Below are 23,831 nucleotides of genomic sequence, written 5' to 3'. Positions count from 1 at the left end.
CATGAGTGTGAACATTGCTGTTTATTCAGTTTTTTAAGTTGACATAACAATATGTGAAACAACATATTCAGTATAAGTAATACATGTGGAATTAACATGCCAATTTATTATAATATTTATGACTTATAAATTATATGACAATGAAGGTTTGTGTTTCCTTTGAGCAGCTTTGCTCAGACATGTTCCTGTGGAGAGATTCCAAAGGTGCTTTTTCAAGCAAGTATTCTAAATAAATAAGATTACTTATCATGTATAGTTGAGTGTAGGCATTAATGACTCATTACATTGTATTGCTATTATTGCAAATTACACAGGATCACAGAAGTAGTCCGACCGTGTGCTCTCAGGAGGCAGCGCTCAGGTTGAGACCGCCCTTTTTGTTGATTGTTAACAGCATTAGTTGCTTTCTCTATAAATGACACAGTGTTCACACTGTACATTTCGGTGACAGCCCTGTAAAGAATTATTTTGGGCTGTGCACACTGTAGACAACATGAGAAGAGAGGCTGGTTCTTGGCTGTTTCTGGACAGGACAATATCATAACACACAGTTACAATCTGGAAAAGAGTTCAACTCTTTCAAGAAAAAAATCACTGTATTTTATATTGTAATCCTTGATAGATATTTGAGGCTAACACTAGGAACATTAGAGTGATGTTTCAAAAGTATTTAACACCCCTTCAGATAATTTTTGCCCAGATCAACATGTCTCGATTGAAGAAATCCCTTCAGTGACTACCTTGGCAATGGCCTTAGTAAGAGCACAGGTGAAGTGGAAAGATAAATTTCATCTGCTTCAATAAACCTGGAGACTGGGAAACAGTCTGTAAACTCCAATACCGCATCATGGAGCTTGTATATATGGCGCAGGAGACACGATTCCTGATCTTATTAGACATGAACAAAGACCAGCACAGGAAAACTGCAGGTCTCCAGTTTTCATCATTGTTGAACTCACTCCTCTTAGAGGTACCTTAGAAGAGGTACACAGGAATTCATCATATATTTAGGGTGAAAGTGCTTAACATTAATTATTTCAAGATGTAGACTAAAGAAGCTTCATGGCTTGAGACTGTGTTTTAAGTCATATCTAATCTCAAACCAATAAAAGTAGAGAGGCTAGTGTCTGTACAGGAAACTATAGAAAACAGCTAAATGCATCAGTGCGGAACAGAACTAGGTAGACTTCGGCACTTGGTCAAGGCATTTAGGATGGGGGAGGTGTGTTATTGGCATGTCAACATCACAGCTCAAACTGACACCATGGGGCACAACAGGAGTCCAAGCCGTGCACCAGTGTGAGCTTCGACGCCTTCTATTACACACTCACAGAAAGCTACTAGTACACTGACGATGCAAACACGTTACCTTTCACATTATACATATACAGTACGTACCTACGCAGGTTTGTCCTTGGCTGTGGTTTTCAATTGTTGTCAGTTTTTCCAACATTGCTAAATTGATACAACTATAAATAAAAATGTTTCTCTGGCAATCATTCCCTACAGTACATTGAATGACATAAGAACTACGCCTTAAATTTATTATCTACTTATAACAGAGTGTGGACAACACAGTATTTCATTAGATGAGCTCTACCGTGTTTTAAAAATGCCAACTCTCCCTCCATAAGTTTATTGTGGAAAATGAATACTGAACAAAACACACAGGTACATCACTCCATCTCACACCACACGTACATCAATAATCTATAACATTCATAGAGACTAGAAAATATTCCTGACCTCTTTTTGTTGGTGTTACATTCAGAACTGTTTAACAGTCAGCATCAGTAGCTTCCTGCTTTCATCATACACTGTAGTGACAATGATGAAATTGTCAGTGGGGCCACCTCTGCCTGGTCTTTGGCCTGGTCTTTCCCCTTACACTCAGCCCCTTCGATATTACTCAGTGTGTCTGTCTGTGGTCGTGGGAGTGTCTCTCTCTCCCTCTGGTGCTCAAGGCTTGTACTTGATGGGGCACCGAGGTCCCCTCAGTCAAACTTAACGCATCTTGTAGTCATGAGATATGGCTGCTTCACACAGCTGCCCTTTAAAATCCAGCTCGAAGGTAAAGTCCAAGTCGCGCTACAGAAACAGAGAGAGAAAAGTAAAATGGTTTTCAGAAAAATGGAAGGTAATGACGGAGTAAAAGCAGTAAGAAGTGAGGAAAAAAAATGTAAGATGAGAAAGTGCTATCTGGTTCTGCATTTTGACCTGACAGCAGAATGTGGTATTAAATAATCACAGATTGTTTGAGTCAGACAAAGCCCAGAGGGGTGGGAGAGGACACTGACAAGGTCAACAATAGAATCTGTTGTTGTTTATCTGGAAGTCACTGCAGTGCTGCTGCCTGCTTGACCGCTATCCAACACCCAGGAAAGAACAATCTGCTGTGGGCAGGCAGCTCAGGAAATGAGTCATTTCTTAGCTGCTTAGACATATATAAAAAATAGTTGAGCAAAGGCAGATGTCGTTGTCATTGATGTAACAATTCCACATACTACTAACGCCGTATGAAAGCTGTAATACTCACAATGTTTTTTTCATTCGGCTTCATGGCAATGCTGCCAGTAATCTCTTCTCCTCTCCGCACCGTCAAATAGTCCTCCAGGTAAAACACCGTCTGCTTCCAGTGGGTGTATGGAGCATCTGGAGCTGGGACAAACACACACAGAAAATTTACACCTGCCATTTCAATCTTGAGCGAAGTTCTACTTCTTTCTATTAGGGCAGCCTTTATAAAGGTTTAGAAATTGCACTTAATAACTTTTTAGTAAAGACTGGTAAATCTGTATTGTACTGACGCTTCATAGATCAGACAGAAGGCATTCTAGAGGATCTGGAACAAAATGTAGCTATTAACCTCAGATTATTATAAAAATTCTTAATAGTGACTTCATATTTATATCTGCTGCCTAAATAGAAGATGTGAAACCCAGGAGTATTTATAATAATGAATACCAACACTTTTAACTTCATTGTTACTAAATAAGACCATAGGATTTTTCCACAACCTGGCAATGCAAAAGTTGCTTTTATTAATGGCTTATAACTGATCTATAAAGAATTAGTAAATTTTTTTAACCATTAAGAAAGCCATTAGTAACAATGTAAGCCCATACAAAGGATGCCTTATAAGAAAGTTGTAGCAACAAAGTTTTAAACTTTGGCAACACACCAACTAAATGTCTCAGAGGAAAGGCAACAGTAAATACATCAATGCATCATTACTTCACCTAGTTAACCTCCATTTACTGCTGCCAAGCATGTGATGTCTATTCAAGTATAGACTGGGCAGAAGGCAGAGGGAAGAGACACCTGGACAGGTTGTCAGGAGGCCAAAGGAGAGAGACAATTATACCTATACAGTCTCCTGTCCATCTGAGGTGAATGCCAGGTAGAGAGTAAACAAACTGTGCAGGGAAGGAGCAGAAGCAGGGAATCGGCTCAGTGTGCTTGTTGTTAGGAGCAGGTATCTTCTCTTGAGTGCAAGATGACAGCACTGAAGTAAAAGGCAGAAAATGCATGACTGCATTCATGACCTCTCGCCTGCTGCTCGAGTCAATCTGCTTTCATTACCGTTTCACGTCGTGTCTATTGTGCCACCTTATGTGCATTCATCTGTCAGTGTGTGTGTGTGTGTGTGTGTGTGTGTGTGCACATGGAAACACAGGTGGGTACAGCTTAAAACCCAAGCCCCAAAACAAATGTGAGCATTCCCCAGCGGCCTGACCGTCACTGATCGCTTGGCCGAGATTCAAAAGGTCAGTAGCACTTAAATCAAACTTCTGCCAGCTGTCCTGGTGCAGACTGGTAGCTCTGCCTTTATACACAAGCTCTTTGTGAGTCTATAGATAAAAGAGCCTGCCAATCAGCATGGCTGCTGCACAGGCCTGGCTCTTGGTTTATGGGCATAGCTCAATAAAGACACTGACAAGTTAGCCGTGTTTCTTATGCTAATTCAACAGATGAGATGACATTTCTACTGACCAGCACGAATTGTAATCTTTGACCCCTACCAGCCTTTTTCCCCTTGGCTGAGAGCCGGACTGTGAGGGGAATCAATCACACTTTGGCACTTTGTGTGTAAGTTTAGAGCCATATCGAAGACTCTTCAAGTCTGACACTGGAAAACTTGCTTGACAGGCAAACTTACAGAAAACCAGCAGAATGGAAGTGGGAACTGATGATGCCATCATTTTGAAATGTTCAGTGTTTACCCACAGTAATCAATACCAGAGGGCCTAAACATCAGCATTTGAGACAATTCATTCTGCTTTACATCTCGTTTCAATATATGGTATTTTTTTAAAACTGTCTTTCATTCAAACACCACTAGAGGTCAGTCACATACAGATTTTGACACATCCACACCCAGGCCAGCCTTACAACACCATGCTAAACCAACACTGTTTGGATCAGTCAGCCTGATCTGAACTGCCTCTAATACACAATGATCCTGCCTTTAAAGCCTCATCAAAGACCACATCAGAAAACTCTCTTTCATCTATGATTAGAGGTATTACTAGTTATAATGAGGGAAGATGGCAAAGTGAATTCACTCAAAACACAGCCAGACGTCCTATCCTTCCTATCCAGAAGTAACCAGCTAACAGGGTTAGTTATTAGTATGAAAGCCACCCAGGCTGCAGGCTGGGAAGCACAGAGAGCTTTAGATTTGTGTCTGGTTACTGTAATGCTTTGAACCTGGTGCTCCCATTTTACTTCAGATGTATTAATATTGTAAATGACTAATGAAGCTGTAAAAATGTAAATTTTAATAAATATATTTTAAAATGCCAACACTGCTGGACATAAAAGTCCATTAATATCCTCCCTTGTCCCCTCATTTTGCTCCCTTGCAGCAAGTGTTTACTGTAATGTGCTTGCAACCAGTCGGAAATGTGTCCCACAAATGATAACAGTGTGATGTTGGACACTCCCGGACGCTCTCTCTCAAACTGAGGTTAAGACAGAACATTAATGTGGAACAAAAAACACCTACAGCTTCAGTCCACTCTGTTCTCCTGTCAGTGGCTTTAGCAGGATACAGAATCTAAACTCTGGAGGGCGCTATTTCATTGCTGAAGTTTCATATTTCTCTTTAAAACACTAAACAAGATAGATGGATAGATAGATGTAGTGCAGCTTTTATGCTTTAAAGGTGCAGCTGTAAAGTAAGGGAAAGGGTGAGGTATCTCACCGGTGGAAAAACCCGTTTTCTTATGACACTTGGTGAACTCGATGTTGAAGTAGGTGACCAGTGCATGGATGTAGTCATTCCTCTGGATCTGCAGGCAGAACGATGAGGTGAATGAGAGGTCCTCAGTCTTTACAGTGTAAATGTCCACCTCCTGAAAGAACAAAGAGATGGACACATGTGGACAATGTCAACAAAACTGACAGTGTAAGTCCTTAATGAAATTCTGGGGAATATTCTTATTTGCTTTCTTGCAACAGGCTAGCTGAGAAGATACCACTCTAATGCTATGAAGCTTCCGCAGAGCTACTGCTGCAGAAACAAATCCAGATTTGCGATGTCATGTACAAGACATGAAGGAGACCAAAAGAACAATGTCAAGAAGTAAAGGACACCTTCCACCTGGAAAGTAGTGTCTCCACTGAACCTTACTGGAACCGTGCCAAAGTCCTAATAACCATCAAGATTGAGGCCAGTAACCCTTATATAGATAGGACAAGGAGAAGGGGTCTGGGGTCTGGGGTCATGCCTGTGGGAACGCTCTGTTGTCAGACTCCAGGTGTTATTCATGTATGGTGCTAGCAAGCTAAATCTATGTAGGTCCCCTGGTTCCAGTCAGTTTAACAGGGTATCTGATACCTTGTCGTCCCTCTAGGCCTTGCTCAGAGAACATGTTGTTCTACACCCTGGTTTGCTGTCATATGAACAGCACTGTGTCAACATATTATGTTAGCTTTGATAACTGAGTAACGGGGGGGGGGGGGGGGGTGCAGCTCACCTGAAACCATATGCTGAAGGGTAAACATGCAGGCAGAGGTGTGATAATCGTGTTTCATGTACCATTGGTGCTAATAGAGATTTGCTGCTTGCTCATTGGCTTTGGTGCCAGATGCCACATTTGCTGTGGAGGAATGAGCCTTATGTTCATTGGCAATAAAAATATTTCAATATTCATGTCAGATTCCCCCTGCTGTCTTTTAAAAAATAATCACTCCCATAAACACATTAACCAGATATTTACTGTGGTCATGCAATATAAACTTCTCAAAGTCATATTTCAAAGTGTAAGACAGCAAGGAATGCAATGTTGCAATGTTCGCAGTTACTCCAAATGCAAAAAAGAGCAATATAATGCAGGTTGTTAATGTTAAATAAATTGTTTTTTGCAGGATTATACTGGATAATGATCCTCACTGAATGTTGTTACCAAAGTTTCAAGCAGCAGTGTAATAACATGAGGTCCTATGTGTACTATCACTCAGCTGTACACCTTTAATGAGGTCATGTGGTAATCCATTTAAAGACAATAAAGCTTGTCAGCGGGGGAAACATAACTGTAAGGCTTTGTCTTTTTCATAGGATCCAGAGATGAGCAGCATTCCCACCAGCTTCACAGGGATTTTGATTAAACCCTCATGACTGATCTCTCTCGCTGATTCCATGTAATATCTTACTGCATTTAAAAGGAAAGTCTGCCTGATATCAAAGAAAACAAAAATAATCCACAATCAGCAGCAAAGACGCTGAAGTCGAGGTATGATCGTACAGCAATTTTCCTCCAGGACAGAGGTGAGATGGGGCAGAGCTGTCTAATCAGAGCCAGCGATAAGAAGGTCAGTTTGACAAGGAGCACAATCAGGAGGACGAGACAGGCTGCTATTGACATGCATGGCACAGCAGCCTGATCAGTCTAATCCACACGGTGAGAGGCACAGACTGGGCAATGGCCACACATCAAGGTCAGTGTCGCTGGGTAGTTATAGTAAAATTTGTGTGTATGTGTGTGTGTGTGTGTGTGTGTGTGCATTATCACCCCATAATAGTTAGTTGTGGCAAACTTGAAATGCAATCTCGCCATAAGGTCTATTTATGGAGCCTTCGGTTACATTACATGATGAGCACTTGAGCACTTGGTGATGTGATTGAATTTAAACTGAAATTGATCCTTGATCTTTACCTCAGCTTTTAATCCAACATGAAGGACAAGCGCACAGAAAAAATGGAAATCTGAACATCTACAATCTACATTATACTAAACCTCTTCCCCAACAGCAATTGTCTAATCATATCTTAGCAACCATAAGTAGACACGTCAGACATGGGGCTCTAGAAAGAGCAGCATTTAAAGACTTTGGCTCGTGGTGTTTTTCAAATAACCCACTGAGCTAACAATAATTTGCTGTCTAGCTATGGGTGAAATCCAGGACCAGGAGCAGTAAATCACTGTTGAAAACTTTGTGTGTGTACATATCCTTTTTTGGCGAAATATGCTGTGGATATTATTTACATTCTAAGTTTATTCAGGTTTATACAATAGTGTGTCAGTGCATATGTTGAGTAGCGGACTGTACTAAGTTTATGCTTCTTTTTCTATTATTTTGCTGTTAAGTGTTAGAATACAGTTTTATAGTTATAGTTAACGACAGGTGATTATGCCGTAAAACAGTTTAGTGCTTTGGATAAAACTGCACTAATGGGAAGTCAGCAGAGTTTGGATCCATACAACACTGTGTGATAGGCAATAGATTTAGAACTACAAGTATGTAGAGCATCAAGGCGGTAATAGGCCAGGTTGACATGTAAGATCGGCTCATCTGCTGTGATGCTGGTACACGCAAATTAACCGTCGTCCTGCCTGAAATGTAAGTACATTTAGTTTTCAAAATAAGTTTGGATTTAATTCAGTGTAACACGAGTCAAAACAAGATACTCTGCAGCCTAAGTGGCCTAGAACGTTGCAGCATAGTAAATGGCAATTACAGTCTCCATTACAGAGTTTATCCACCACGAAGCAATGACAAGTTTAGTTCAACACTGTAAAATGTCCCACTTAGCACAGTGCTGTGTGTGTCTTGGTCACAGAATGATGACAGCTGACATTTAGCCAGGTGTGGTAAAACACCTATCAGCCATCAGCCAAAATATGATCAACATTTTACTAACCTTGATCAAGCAGGAGTTGGTCACCACCTGTTTGGGGTCCACTACATCCACCAGTGGTTCCTTCATCGCCACGTTACGGATACAGGTCATGTCAAAGCCATATACATTCTCCCACCCTGTTAAATATGATACATCATCATCAAATTATTTCAATATATCTTTATCTGATATTTGTAAATTACATACATATGCAATGCTTTCCTTCTTTCCAAGTTTTTATTCAGTTTGTAGAGTGGGAAAAGTCACAGGAGGTGTTAACAGTTGGGATGCAGCTGTAGTTGCACCTTTGTTCACAGAACTTCCCAGAATAATCTGATCTATGACCCTAGAGTTAGGGTCAGAGTTAGAGTTACCCCTGTTGTTTTGGAACAATTTTCATTTTGACAGATGAAAGTCACATTGCATTGATTTGTAAATATGAGTCTCCTCGAACACAGAGTCCACTCTTGCCTGGGATAGCCTTGCTGCTTAGGCTTAATCATCCCATACATTATTCATTAACCTCCTGAAAATAGTGTGTGAGCAAACATCTCCGTCATGACCCGAAAGGAGAGAACTACTTGAGCGCGTCGAGGGCCTGTGATAATGAACAGGTCACAAACCACCGGGGATTTCAGTAATGTACTGTATTTGCATTTCTTGCTGCCCACTTAACTCAGGCAGTGTGCGGCCCAGAGTAGCGCTAATGACCACAGGATGCTCTTAGAATACTGGACTGTCTCAGAGGGCCACTTCAAACCCAGTCTAAAGGTGTCTACCTGGAGAGAAAGAAGTTTGTGGTCAATATGTGCACAATATGTCTCACCACTCACTTCAGTCTGGCCATATGTATACTTCTGACTTACAGTATACTGGCAGACTAAATTGAAGTATCCAGACATGATATGAAGGCTCGTGAGTCAACGTGATATGATTTTCTGCAGATATTATCTGGTGCACTGTGGTTGTATAATTTCCCAGATGTATGGAGGAGTGTTGAGTAGGAGGCCCATAGGCTGTGGTTCTGTTTGCCTTTTGTCATCTAGGTTGGGCACTGGCTTAACATTGACTTTGGCGATGTTCCTATGCTTTGTGTCCAACAGCAAAACGCCGCCCACAGTCCTCCTGGCAGCGTTTAGAGTGGGATGATACAGAGATGGAGAGGCTTGTTGACTTACAATATCAATTATCGCCCCCAGTGTTATGCCTGAGGAAAAGTTCAAAATCATTTGCAGAGCTGGCGAGGTTGCGTACTGTATGAGTGCACCCACATTTGTGTGAGTGCAATATGGAGGTGTGGATGATGTTCTGCATCCAGGGTTCATTTATAATGTAAAGACATAATCTTGGTTATAGCCACCCAAGAGCTATGCAAAGTACACCAGGCACAGTACAGGTAAGTGGCATCTCACAGTACAAGTTCAGGTAATGGGCACGCTCACCTCCCACACATACACACACTCTCACACTGAACTTACAATGTATTTTAAAGTCTTTGTACTGTCTGTCCTCAATGGCCACCACATACAGAGAGGCACGGTCAGGAAACATTAATCCACCGGGTTTCTGTTTGACAAATGAGGCGAGGAAATAGCTCAGCAATTAATCCCGAACACATTATAAAACGTCCACGTTACAGCATCAGTGACATTTAATTTCTCAGCCAAGAACATGTTGAAATTATTGGGGTGTTATTGTTCCGTCTGTGGTCACTGTTCATGATTTATAACTACAGGACTATAACTATATCCAGTAATAAAAATTACCAAGTAGAAATATGAGGTAGAGTAATGTAACAATCATGCTAACATTATAGACTTCTTATTGATATAATAAAACCTACTATTGCAAGTTTTATTTCTGTAAAAGTCATAATTATTACACTATTGAGTTTAGTAATTAGCCATGAAGTTAACTTATCTCTGGTTTTAGCTGTAGAACCTTGTAGCTAATAAACAACCCTTTACAGTAAAAAGCAGTGGTTCCCAACTTGTGGGTCAGGACAAGATCATGCTGAGGGGTCGTGAGATGGATTATTCATGATTAAGGGAAAATTCTGAAATTTCTCACCAGCAAATTTATGTGTTCTTAATTATAGAAGGGCTTATTACATCATACTAAAGAAAAAGTGACACATCTATTACACAGTTATCTGAATAATAATTTTAAAAAAACCCACTAAGCATAATAATAAACTTTATTTTGATGTGGCGGTAATCAGCTTCCATATGAACAGCAGAGCAAAGAAGAAAAAAACATATTTCTTTTTTGTGTTTCTGGTAAATTATTCATATTCAACAAGCATAAAAACACTGTGCACCAACACAGTGCTTCTTTTTAAGGGGTCACAAACGTAAAAGGTTGGAAATCACTGTTTAAAAGTGCCACAGCTGCTATACTTTTGACATTATGAGGTTATCTGTTCAGTTATTTTTTAGAGTCAGAAACGTTTTGCCTAGATGTTATTAAATATCCCATGTTTGGGGCTGTTACACTATTTTCTACAAATTACATTTATGGCTTATTTTGTCATGAGCCCCTGATGTTATTATGGGATACATGAACAAACAATATCATGCCACACACTCACACAGACTCCATACATCATACCAGCCACTTGTCCCTGGCAAAGATGACAGTGTTGAGCATGGATTCATAGAAGAGGCAGTAGCCCATCCACTCGGATATAATGATGTCAACCTTCTCAACAGGAAGCTCCACCTCCTCCACCTTGCCTTTGAAGATGGTGATCACTGAAACACATAATGTATCTGTTAAAGTATAATCAGTACTTGTATTTTGGCATGAGGAAAAGAGTCAGGCCTAAAAATGTATTTATGATGATAGGAAGAGACTCAACAAGACAAATACAACAAGTCTTCAATATGAGATGTATGAAGTTCAATTCAAAGAAAGGAAGAAAGAAGAAAAGAAAGAAAGAAAAAGAAAGAAAGAAATCCATTTGTACAGTATGTGCTACCATGGCAGCCCTGCTGTTCTTATGGTAATCATCCTTGCTGGGTCCTACTTCACAGTGCCTGTGGTTAGCTGACTTCAGCTTTGCTTGCTCTGCTTTGGCAGGAAGTTACTGAAGAGTTTCCCTGGTGATACAAGAGTTTCATGATTACTTCCTGCTTGTCCAAAACCCGGAATGCATATAGTGTTACTCTACTCTCAATTACTATTATTTGGGATGTGCACAGCCAGTAGCTTGGCAGTAAATTTGTTTTCAAAGTTGCAGAGGTGTTATATGCTACGAGATACGCTGTGAAGTTGTATAAGTTGAAAGCATGTTAATGCAAGTGAATACAAATGAGCCATCCCAGTGTGGTAAGGAATGACAAACAGATTCTGAATTGGACCATCCTCTCAGATTAACACTCATTACAAATCCTGAACAGCCACCACCCTTCCGCTTCTTCTCCTCATGTGTCTCCTTCCTCTTCATCATGACCGTAACCTGGACTGTGTCTCCCTTCACTGAAGATGAAGTGCAGTGTCATCAAAATGGAGAGATAAGGAACAGCTGCGGCTCTTACCACTGTCGAGGTGGTTGGACTTGATGATCCTCTCTGAGTACTCTGATATACTGGAACATTCAATCTGGAAGGAAAAAAAGAAAAAAGAAAAATGTATTAACTGAGTGTACGTGTTCGCATGTAGTTTTCATGTAGTTTACGAGTGAAGAAGTCATCCGGTGGCCGTAGTAATTGTGACAGGAGTAAAGGAGAAAGTCAGGTGGCAACCAACAATCAACACTGTGTCCGTTCCCCTTGATCGACAATCGTTCCATAACCCTAAAAACATGTTTAGAATTGTAACTATGACCAATTATTTTTCAACAGTGATTTTAACAGTTTATTGGTGGAATATCTCCTGCTGCCGTGGGGGCACTAATTCAGGAAATTCTCTGTGAGATAGAGGGATAAAAGTCATTTAGGTTGGAGGTTGGAGGATTTGTTGCCCTTGTTAATTCCCCTTGTATTAAGAACACTATTTCACCTGATTTAAATCCTGACATTTAGTTCGAGGAAGAGCAATAATCATTTACGTCTCATGTGTGGCGCTTTTCAGGCAGTGACGTTCACCCTTTGCCATGTTCACATTCCTCTGTGGATTTATCACAGTGCGCTCCAACTACTTCTGTAATTTGAAATAATGTCCAGACTTGAGTCTTTTTTTTTTTTTTTATTGCTGCTAGCAAGAAGGTCTGTCCAACTCTGCAGCCACCCATAAGCTGAACACTGGGGTTCAAAACAAGATCAGCTTTGTTTAGTCTCTCTCTGTGGACGACTTCCACTCCTGTCCTGAATAAAACCAGCCTGCACATGATTAGAAAAGATGAACCTCTTGTGACTACTTTATTTCTATAAACCAAACAAGACTGAAAAGCAGAAAACTGGGCAGCTGGATCTTTGCCAGTTCTGGGCTGGTGAGCAGTGTTTGATGGCAGTAAGAAAGTTTTTATCACTTTAAGTATGTCTGTGACTTGTGAGCCTGAAGGCAGCAGGTGCTGGCAAAAGAGGGATCACCGTCTGGCGTCCTGCACTGAGGTGAATTTAGCATTGCAAAAAGAGTCCTCGGGTCAATTTGAAAGTAGTGGACAGTATGAGAAGAGAAGAATTTACACTATAACTGAAGCTGAAGTGCTGCCACAGCATTTTACTTAATGTAATCACAGTGACCATTAGTCACTACTTAACTACAACCAGCCATTTAGCTCCAATTGGAACTTCAAATTTACTTTCATTACTCTTTTGACATTTTAAATTCTTTTAAATGGCTCTCACCCCCCTGCTTTTGTCCCATTTATCTCCTCCTTAAATGTCTGCATCTCTGTCACGTTTTCCTTCATGCCCTTTTCTTTTCTGTCCTCTCTTTTGTGAATCCTGAGCTGCTTGCCCCGTATATTTTGTTACTTCCTGTTCTGCCCACCAATGCATGGCTCATGACTGATTTATTGAGCTGCCGGCTCTAACGGAGGTATAAAAAGAATAAACTCCGAACACTTCTAGTAGGCAGTTTTCAAACAAAACAAGGACATAATTCAGCAGGAAGCATTTCTCAGTGCCGAGCTTCTACATTATCAGTTAATCAGGTACAGAGTATAGATTGTGTGTTCACTCTGTCCCACCTACTCAGGGACTCAGTTTGTCAGAGGGGTGCAGACTTATTCATGCTGCCGGAGAAATCCATCTGGTGGTAATCAAGCAGATTGACTTTTCAGTGAACTCTAGGTGCTCTGGGTCATAAAAAGCCAAAGCCAGACAGGGACCCTTGTGGAGAGAGCTTGAAGCATTCAGCTGTGCCCTGGACTTTCGTGGAAGAATGAGGTCTATGGAGTCTTTTGTTTTGGGGGCAGGAACTGATTAGAAATGCTTTATGGGCAAGACACTAAGTGTCAGGTGGACAAATGAAGGAATATTTCTTGTTGTTGCGTAGTGCATACTGAAATGAATTTTCTAGCCGAAGTCTCTAGTTTTCCCACTGAGCGTGCATGCAGTATGCAGGACTTCACATTAACTCTGCCTCCCTGGAGCTGCCCTGTTCTCTGTTGCCTATTAGTAGAGGGCCGGTCAGGACGCTGCTGGTGGCGCCCACAGCCTTCTGACACAGCACTGATGCATCTGCCCATTAAAAATCAGGCTGTATCAACTGTGTAAACATACAGCAATACCTAATGTTACACCAGCTGTAGGAAGACGCGCACTTGCATGTATGTGCGTATTGCTGTGCCGTCAGTGTGTGATAATGGGGCTGCCAACGCCAGTCCTCTAATTGGCAATGATTCCTCACGTCTTGCTGAAGAGAGAAGAGACAGCCATTAGCCATGTGTCCATCACAGTCACGCGTCAGTGGGAGTACTGACGCCTGGAGGCGTGTTTACAGTCAACACCCCCTCACACGATGCACCTCTCACTGGTGTCAGGAAGAGTCACTGTCACTGTACTCACCCCTGCAGGCTCCCACAAGGCCTTCTCTCTGGAGACACAGCAAGTACAAGTTTCTAACTTCACCCAGGTGTCATGGCACTTCTCCCCTCGTGAAGTAAAGTAAGAACAGAGTAAATCTTCTAACATACTAGTCAACATTATTTTATATCCACTTTAGCAGCTCTAAAGTGGAGCTAAAGGAGCTAATCAGGCACATTTGCTTAATGTTACATGCAAGGGAAACAAAGTAACATGGGCAACTCCTTTGAGTCCCTCTGATCTGTGAATGTCAGGAGTTTCATTGACCTCAACTCATTCTGGCCCATTTACGGTGTCTCCAATTCTTAGAACAGTATCTGGCTCTCTTCACTGTTACCAGCTGTTTTCAGTGGAAGTACCTAAAGCCTACTTCAGATGTCTCTGAAGGTGGTTCTGTCCTCTTCCACTCACTGCACGCAGAGACACATCCACTTGAGAGTGCACTCACTGAAAAATGTTGGCAACTGTCTTCAAAGTTACAAAACTACATAAACTTCACAACTCATTTACATTGGCACTTTTGTCTTTCAGGTATTAACTCTTGTGAATTGTCAGTTGCTACATGATTTATTGGTACAAGGCGGAATCAGATCCTGTCAATGTGAACTGAGCCTGCCTGATAGATATTAAATCACATGTTTAAGCTTTCGTCCACAATGATCTCCTGGTTGACCCAGGGTGGTGCTCCTTTGGTCTGAGTGTTTGAGTGTTCACTATATGACCACAATGAACGCATAAATAATTTACTGTCCTTGCCAATGTAACCAGTAACTCTTTGCCACAGGTACGTCCTACAAATAACATTAGCCTTAGCAAAGGGTTGCATGTACCACAGATTTCTTTACATATTTTATATATGATGAAGAAACAAATAGAAAAAAAAAAAGAAGAAATTATTTTGCTTTGATTGCTATATTTCACATCAATAAATATGAATGAGTTTTCATGTTAATCACTTATTAATGAGGTACAAATGTGGGATATTAAATGTGGGCATAGTGTATCAGGATATATAGCTCTCTGACATATGGTATTTAGTGCCAAAGAGTCTTTTATGGCTACTTGGATCCAGAGTGTTAGTTATCACTTTTCTTTGGCCACTAACGAGATCCATATGATAGAATGATGTTCTAGTTGGCCCACAGCCCAGTCCTTCTTCCTCACGGGCCCAACTTTTATATCACACTCTCAAAGCTTTATGTATCATAAAGGTATGGCGCCTTGGTGCAAAGCTAAAACTGAAGGGATCTAAGTCAAAAGTGAACTAAATCTTTTAAATCTTAGCCCCATTTATGTGGCTAAAACCCTGCCAGATGGACAGCAGTAACACAAATATGAGCTAAAGCACAAACTGAAGTGAGATTTCAAGTTGAAGCACACATAATGGGATGTGAGAGGAAGGGAGGGAGGGAGAGAGAAAGTGAGGGAAGCAGCAGAAGAGGGAAGGCAAAAAAACACACGAGGCAAAGTCACACACACACACACATAAACACATAATGTCAACCAGTAGCTCTGAACAACTCTCTTGGCAGCTCCACGTTAATCATTCCTCCCCTCAAGCAAATATGCGCCGTCTGAAGCAAAAACAAAAGTAAGTTCCACATGGTTATCCCAACCTAGTGGTGTGTATCCAGCATGTATTCTCAGACATGCCCCGACTAACAATTACTTCTGCTCCAGTACACGATAACGGCGAGGACTCTCAAATCACCACGGCTCAGCCTGTCAACCTGCCTGAGAGGCCACACAGTTTTATCACCTGCCTGTCAGACTAGATACTCCTTGAGGATGATAGTGATTCTGAGGGAAGCACTTCAAATGTATGTGCGGATAAAGACAAAGAAGCCGTCATACACATATCCTACATGCTCGCGGTGTGAGCAGCTTGTCAGGCTGGTCTCCACGGTGATCAGGCCCCGATGGTTCAGCATGATAACGCTCCACTGAAAGGAAACACGTCTTACCCCATACACGTGCTTTGCCCCTGCCTTGGCCGCGAACATGGACAGGATCCCAGTCCCACTCCCAACATCCAGCACTATTTTATCCTTGAAGACGTGCTTGTTGTGGTACATGGAGTTCCTGTAGGTGAGCGTCCTCACTTCGTCCTTCAGCATCTCCTGGTTCAGCATATGAGAAAATAACATCAGGAAGACGCTGACACGGCTAACCCCTGAGGAGAGTGACAATTTGTTTTGTTGAATTAAAAACGCTGGCTGGACACTGGGAGTCTGGATTTGCTGTGATACCTGCAGCGGAGCAGTGACAAATAACACACAGGCGTCACCTAATCTCACGCTATTCCATCTCAGATGTATGGTTCTACATTCAAATCCATGGTTGGTGTTTCTGAATAAGCCCCATGAGCCTGCAGGATCAGCCTGACTGCACCTTTTTTCTGTCTCTCTCTCTCTCTATGTGAGTGTGAAGAATGTTCAGAAATGACAAAAATACACCTGACCTACATTCCTAAAATATAAAAAATTCATCTTGCAGGTCACATGAGAAACGTGTTCTTTTTAAGATGCCTCTAACACCTTCTGTCTCCTCTCTTTGGAGTGCAGCTGAACTCGGAGGGAGGTGGTAACCACGTAGGAAGACACAAATATCATCAGGAATGGTGGAAATATGAGGTAAATAAAGAAAAATGATGTCTGGTTGTTGATCAAGACTGAAAAACTTTCAGGAGTTTTGAACAAGCATTTTCCTAATCAGAACTGCACCACTCCCCAGCCACTCTCCATCAAATCCAGACTGTGTGTAGAGCTTAAGCGTGCATCTGCCCTGAGCTGAGCCTCCCAAGCAGAAATTTCTCTCAGACGAGGTTCAGATCTCCTGTGCTTTGATGGGATTGGCTGACCGAAACCACAAGCGCGGCCCTAACTATCTACGACATAAAGCTCTTGGTTGATGGGGCAGTACAGATCAGGAGGGCGAGCTAAAAGTCACACATCATTAAATCATCATTATGTCTAAAACAATTATGTCTAAGAGGAGAAGAAGAAAGACATAGAGATCAACATCAGCATAAAAACAGGGTAAATATTAGTGTTACTGCTACAAGATTAATTTACATTTGTTATGATTTTTTTTCTTTTGTAACTTTTACAGTTTTGAACGTTCATAATGTAACCATCACTCCTATTGGTTATGATGACATTTTATCCACAGGGTTCATAACTGTGATCTGCAGTCACTGTGACTCGGCTTGAGGTTCACTGAGAAGCCACACCAGTGATCAAACAGGAAGTCAGAGGTCTAACTCTATTATCTAAGCCATTTATGGGGAAGCGAAGAGGCCATGTAAATGTCAACTACATCTGGTTCAATGTTAATCTAGATGCATCTCCAAACACAGTTGGAGATGCAAGGGACAACTGCACCTTGTGCAACGTGAAAAACAAATTGTTTGCATTAATAGACCTCTTCAGTAAACATCTGTGTCTACAAGAGTTTTATTATTGAATTTATGCTACTGCAAAAACCTATAAATCTATGTGGAGCTGTGTTTACCCTTATCTGACTGTGTCAATGAAGATTCATACTCCACATGGGTCAAGTATTAACTACAGGTAGTGCAAGAGCCCATGTTTGTATTTGATGACAAAGAGTTATCATGCATGATTCACATCTGTCTAATTATCACTGGCAGTAAAAGCTACAGGAATAAGAAAAGAGAAAAGACTCAGTGATTCTCACTGTGATAGGACATGCAGGCGTACCTCATGGATACCAAAATGGGCGTAAGAGTCAAAATAGTAGTCCCGTGAGGTCATCTCCTCTGGATTAAGGAACTTGGCCATTTTGCCCCGCCCCGGACAGCTTGGGAGGCTGGCAGCGTGCGGCGTGTGTGGCGGGAGAGGAGGCCGTTGGGCATGCTGGATGGAAGGCACAGGCTTGGGCAGCGAGGTGGGCTGTGCCGACTGGGATGGAATAATGCGGATTGGCCGTGGCTGTGGCTGTGGCTGTGGCTGTGGCTGCGACTGCGGCGGCTAGAAAGGGAGAGATAAAAGAGAAAGAAGTCTTTAATAAGGTCAATGACTCTGGACTTTTGTTAGTCCAACTCCTTTTTGGAGTATGGTTTGCATTCAAGGACAGTAATTGGCTTAGACTCATTATCCACTCCCCTTAATATTTTTATCTGCTCTCATGCCTCTCAGCTCATCTGTCAGAGCCCACAGGGTCTGGAGGATCACTGATCACTCACAGTCTGTCAGCAGAAGGCAGAAGGGAAGAGGGCTGTGCTCTGCACAGAAGGTATATTCATAATGCCCTGATTATCACCTCTAAGGCATGCTGGGAAGGTCTAGCCATGAAGTGTGTGTGTGTGTGTGTGTGTGTGTGTGTGTTGGTGTGTCAGTTTGACAGAGAGAGAGAGGGATGGAGAAACAGCATCTCAGTGCTGAGCCAGGGAACCGTTCTGGTGTTTATTCTCATTCCAACTTTCAGGCTTCTAAAAATACATAAAGCTGGACAGAAATATGTGTTTCTCGATGGCTGACAGGGATATCTCTGTATTACAACAGTATATATATTTGATATTTTATCTAGAAAAAAAATGGTAGTCTATGAAGGCATAGCATAAACACCATCTTTTCTACACATCTTTCTTCTATTGTTATTGCCTCCTCAGTTTTGCCTCTATCTGTCTGATCTTGCAGCGCACTATGAAACATGCTGCTGCTAGAATTTAAACCATTCCCTGCACTTTTAAGTTTTGCTACTGTATCTTTCAGATCTGCGATTTACATGCCTCACATATCGTCACCTGTAACTGAGGAATTCCAGCTTGTGGAAAAGCAGCTTCATTGTTGAGGCGATGGGCAGCAGAGACATGTTCAGCTGAAGTGTTGTAATTACAACAAGAACCTGCAGTATTAAGTCCAAACCCACTCTGATTCCAGGCAGTTTCAGTTTATTGTTTCAGTTTCAGTTAAATGACAATATTTGTCATTAATGCTTCAGCTTGACCTGATAGAACAGCCATACAGCAGAGTCAGTGAGGTGGGCCTCATTAATAGAAGAACCCATACTGCTGTGGTTTACAACGACAGCACTGTGTGGCACATAGGCCTGCTTCTTAATTTCAGATTTCAATCAGTGGAATTGATTTTTCCTTATGCAAGTCAATCGCTCTTCTGTACCTCCTCCTTCTCCACTCACCTGTATCTATCTCTTCAAAATAACCCTCACTGAGTATTTATTTGTCTCTTCCCCTTTGCTGCAGCACAGACCAGGACTTGGTGACCAAGAAAATGATGTGTGAACATTTCCGGTCATAACACGGTGCATCCAGGCTGAAGCTGACCGGGGTGGTGTTCGTGCAGAGTAGAAGCCATGCTGTGTGAAGCTCTATGGCGACGTCTGTCTGTTGGTCCAGACTGGAGTATCTCAACAGCCATTGGATGGATTACCAAGAAATCTGTTGCAGACATTAACGCTCATTGACGAGTCATGTTGGTGATCCCCTGACTTTTTCATCCAAGCCCAGTCATCAGGTCAAGATTTAAATTTGTCAAATTCTTTGGATCATGACCAAATAACTGCAAAACTAAACACATCGGCCTCAGATGCACTTTGTGCTGAGTGGTAATTACCTAAATTAATACAGTGAACATGGTTTACATTACAGCTGCTAAACATCAGCATGGTGGCATTCTCACAGTGAGCATGTTAGCATGCTGACTTTAGCATTTACCTTCCAGCACCACTGTAAGCACCGAGCTGCTGGCTGCACTTGCCAAACACTGGTCGATTAACTGCAGCTACCGACTGAATGAATGAATTCATGATTGAATAAATCAGCGGCGAATAGAATGATGCAAAATGTAAAGCTAAAGTTGTATGAAAATTCTATTTGAAGTTGACTGGTACGAATAACATTAGTGACAGAGCATCTGAACATGAAAACTGTTTTTGAAAAAGTTACATAAATGCTGAGTACCATCTGCTGAGAAATGAGGAAAAAAAAACACTGCGTGACATTAATGTTTCTGCTCGGTAAAGGTTAGAGAGTTGTGATTAGTTTGTTATGTAAAAGATGACACACTTAATAAAGGTTTGACTTTTAATTTAGACCAACTGTTGAACTTCTCTTAATCCATTAAGCCATGGTGTTGATCTGCAGAGGCTCAGTACACCGCAACCCATTATGTCTGTTATAGATATTCTCACAGCATGTCAATCATTAAGGTCATCGAGGTAACTTTAATGTGACTGCCTGAATTTGTGTTTTAATTGATGCATTTAATCAAATGTCTCCATTTAACAACTGACGTCTTACATAGGTGTAAAGACTGCAGATCAGATTAAATCTTGGCATCGAAAAAAAAAAAAATTACAACACCAAAAGCAATAAAATAAATAAATAAGTCAACATTTGATAAACAGCTGGCTAGAAGCCAACACTCAGAGTCAATAATTACAAGACAGGGCCACAGAGGAGGTGATTAAAGACGCCAAGTTTAATACAGAATCAGAAGTTGCAGTGCAGAGAAAACAACATCACTACAGGGTGTCAGTAACGGATAGATTAAAGTAGACTTGGGGTGCGGTACGGTCAGAGGAGAGCAGCTGCAGTGAGTGTAACTGAGATGCCCCGACACAGGAAGGAGAGGGTGGCGCATGTCCTTGCTGCTGACCCTTAACACAGATCAACACATCTGAGGTTCTATTTCAGACTGGATCCTCACCTCCACGCTGAGGTGAGGCTTGTTATTTGAGAAGGACCTTCACTTGGTTATTATGTCACGCACTCTGCAGAGTCGAGGTTGACCACTGTTTGTATATTGTTACTCCTGAGGTCGGTGGTGATGTCAGGGGTTGGGCTATGGGTGAAGTCTATGTCAGTATTAATGAAGTTTTACTGTATATCAGAAAAAAAAAATCACCTGCAGCACTGATGATGGCCTTCGAGAGGAAAGGCTTTTTACTTTATCACAATCAAAGGAAATCGGCATCTTCATTTTTCATGTTATGAAAAAAAAAAAAACCACCTCTTAGATGCTTCTGATAAGGGAAAGCTCCATTCATCCAGCCAGTATCCTGTTATTACAGTGTATCAGGTGCCTCTGCCTTCAGACCTATGAGCCTATTGATAAACACTGAGAGTTTGAGGAAGAGAGCTTCTTCCATGAATAAACTTGCTTTGAGGAAACGTCTTCTGATGAATAATGTATAAGGAAGCAACATGAGGCTGTCTACAACTTCACAGGGTATTTGAATCCTCTAAGCAGTACTTTCAAATAAATCAGCACCTCTCCTACAGTAACCAGCCACATGGTGAATACAGATGTGGCACAGGAGTCAATAAAACATAGGGATCATGTTGTGCTGTGCTGAATTTATAGCCCAATACAAAGGAGCCGGTGTGGATGGATTCTTCCCTCAAATGTGGGATCGCATAATGTGCATTTGGGGAAATTGCAGTACAAGAGGGGCTGTGAAAGCTGGGCTTAAACTAGTACCTCGCTCCTCCTGGGGATCCCCCGTTCAGAGTCCCATCGTGCCAATTTGGGAAAGCCAAAGACACAGAATGCCTTTTGCTCATCCTACTTTCTGCAAAATTGCTTTTCACATCAAGTCCCAGCGCTCTCCGCCTCCTCTGCAAGGTGCTGCAGTACCTTGGACAGCGCAAGTAATTCCGATCTCAGCGCAGCGTCAGGCAGCAGCACTCCCTCCCGTTCAAACGCAGGCTATTTCTCACAGGACGGTCCTCGTTACAAACTGCTTTATTAAGTAATCTGACGCACATATATTTAGATGTCTAAGGGTTCTCTGATTGGCGGGAGAATAGATAGTTTTTTTTCCCATCCTGTCACTGCTCTGTCCAGTACAATACAAGTGAAATCCTCACACTGAAGTCCCTGCACAGCATCCCCACCTTGGGAGCTACACGGGTAAAAAAAAATTTTTTTAAAATGAGAACATTAAGACTATGCAAGAAATGTCACTTCCCTTGCGCCTGCTCGGCACAAACTGCCTGTTTTGTCGGGGGGGTGGGGGGTAAACATCTTTGGACAGACTCATTACTCAGATTGCAGTCAGCATCCTGCATTTTGTCCGGGATGCAACTTCTGCTAAAGGTAGGACACATGCTGCAGGGCGCATTTAGGACTCCAAAGAAAAAAGAAAAACCACACTGAGCTCTCTCCTTTTAGTCAGGAAAATAAAAGATGCCTGTCACACTTACCTCACTGCTCTCAGACTCCGCCATTTTTCTCCTGAGGAGCATGCAGCGGGACGAGTGCTTAATTCCCATAAGAGCCAGCAAAAATGTGCTTGCACTTGATAGAAGAAGAGGGGGGGTGAAAAAATACGGTTCTCAGGCTCTTTGGTTCTTTATCATCAAATAATTCTCATTCACATCCCAAACTGCAGTGTTCTTTAGGAATTACAAGACTGTGCAGAGACACAAAACTATACGAGGTCCCAAAAGCATTGCAGCCACTGTTGCTATAAAGTGTTGAGGGTCCCATGGTGCAAAAGTTTGCAGTCCACCGGTTCCTGGAGAGCCTGAGAGGAAAAGGCATCATTAGGCATCAGCTGTGATTAAAAAAAAAGAAAAAAAAAAAAAAAAAAGAAAGATATAAATGTAGGCTAACGTCCTATCCCATGACCTGGTAAGCGCAGATGGGAATCTCAGAAGACCGCAGCACTAATGGCAGATTGTCATGAAACTACAGTTTTAGCCCCAGTTTGATTGATTCCTCTTCCGCAACATTGTTTCTAAAAATAGGAGCGTTGCAGCCGCCGCTGCCTCACACAGTGGAAGGACTTGCTGCTGAGTACATGCACAGAAATCTGATGACTCTCAAAACGTGCCCACGAATTTCTTATGAGCCCCTGCCACCATTGAAGCCCCCCGTGTGCTCATCATCTCTAGTGTGGCTCCTCTGCGCCCATTCATTCGCTCTCCATCCCCGCAAAGTGCTGACCGCCGCCTGTCCACAGAAAGTTGGAGTTGGTTCACTCTCTGCTGAAAAGCGAGGACGCTCTGTGCTCAGGTTGCACACACACACACGCGCACACGCACACGCACACACACAGAGAGAGAGAGAGAGAGAGAGAGAGAGTACAAGGGAGTGACCACTCCTGTCTCACTGGCCAGAGAGGCATTATCAGAGCGGGCTGCTGTTTGCACGCCAGTTCTATGGCTCACCTGCTCTGGTCACTCCAGAGATGAAGCAGGATATCCTCCACACACACACACACACACACACACACCTTTTTCCTTGATGCCTCTTTCTTCTCCCAGCTGTTACATCCATGCAGTATCTCTCCCTGCACTCCACTGTAAAGCGCTGCTGTGACATTATTCTTTGCAATTTCATCTTTTGTTTGACTTTTACTGAACCAGAATGATCTCCGGAGCTCTCTGTAGAGCGCCCATGACTCTGCTCATACTGCAGTGGCTGTGATTTTGTAAATGGCTGCAGAATGCCATCGCTGTCAGAGCTGAGCTACTGTATCTTGTCTCTGAAGTCTTCAGCTTTTGCACTGGAGTTTATTTTGAGGAGAGGCCATCCCTCTCTACCACCCACACCACTCACCACTTGTTACATTATTCATCAGAGAGGGTAGGCAGACACTCACCAGGCACCAAGATAGAAACCTGCCCCAGCGCTCTTTTTGTTGCCTACACATTGTGCCATCTTATATGTGAATACACCTGTTACATGCATGCATGTAATGCATGAAAACATGGTTACATGCATCATGTACACATTTACTGT

General features: G+C 42.2%; 1 protein-coding gene across 2 annotated transcripts; it reads right to left on the bottom strand.

Annotated features, from left to right (window-relative positions):
* Nucleotides 1-2: 2 nt before the first annotated feature.
* On the bottom strand, nt 3-23,139 carry LOC139636778 (protein arginine N-methyltransferase 8-B). 2 transcript variants are annotated; one of them, XM_071505097.1, is made up of 11 exons: nt 22,716-23,139; nt 22,289-22,611; nt 17,820-18,089; nt 16,062-16,217; nt 11,665-11,728; nt 10,736-10,878; nt 9,604-9,691; nt 8,147-8,262; nt 5,207-5,357; nt 2,537-2,658; nt 3-2,088 (listed from the first exon to the last, which is right to left on the bottom strand). In XM_071505097.1, exons 2-11 carry the CDS (start codon nt 22,355-22,357, stop codon nt 2,005-2,007), a joined length of 1,263 nt encoding a protein of 420 aa, XP_071361198.1. In that variant the 5' UTR covers nt 22,358-22,611; nt 22,716-23,139; the 3' UTR covers nt 3-2,004. The 2 variants fall into 2 exon arrangements, with proteins under 2 accessions (XP_071361198.1, XP_071361188.1); XM_071505087.1 differs by having other exon boundaries at nt 22,289-23,139.
* Nucleotides 23,140-23,831: the final 692 nt, after the last annotated feature.

This window comes from Trachinotus anak, unplaced genomic scaffold (assembly GCF_046630095.1).
Source record: "Trachinotus anak isolate AG129_WGS33_773 ecotype Australia unplaced genomic scaffold, CSIRO_AGI_Tana_v1 ptg000002l, whole genome shotgun sequence".
NCBI classification, from domain to species: domain Eukaryota; kingdom Metazoa; phylum Chordata; class Actinopteri; order Carangiformes; family Carangidae; genus Trachinotus; species Trachinotus anak.
This window is presented reverse-complemented; position numbering and strand designations above follow the sequence as displayed.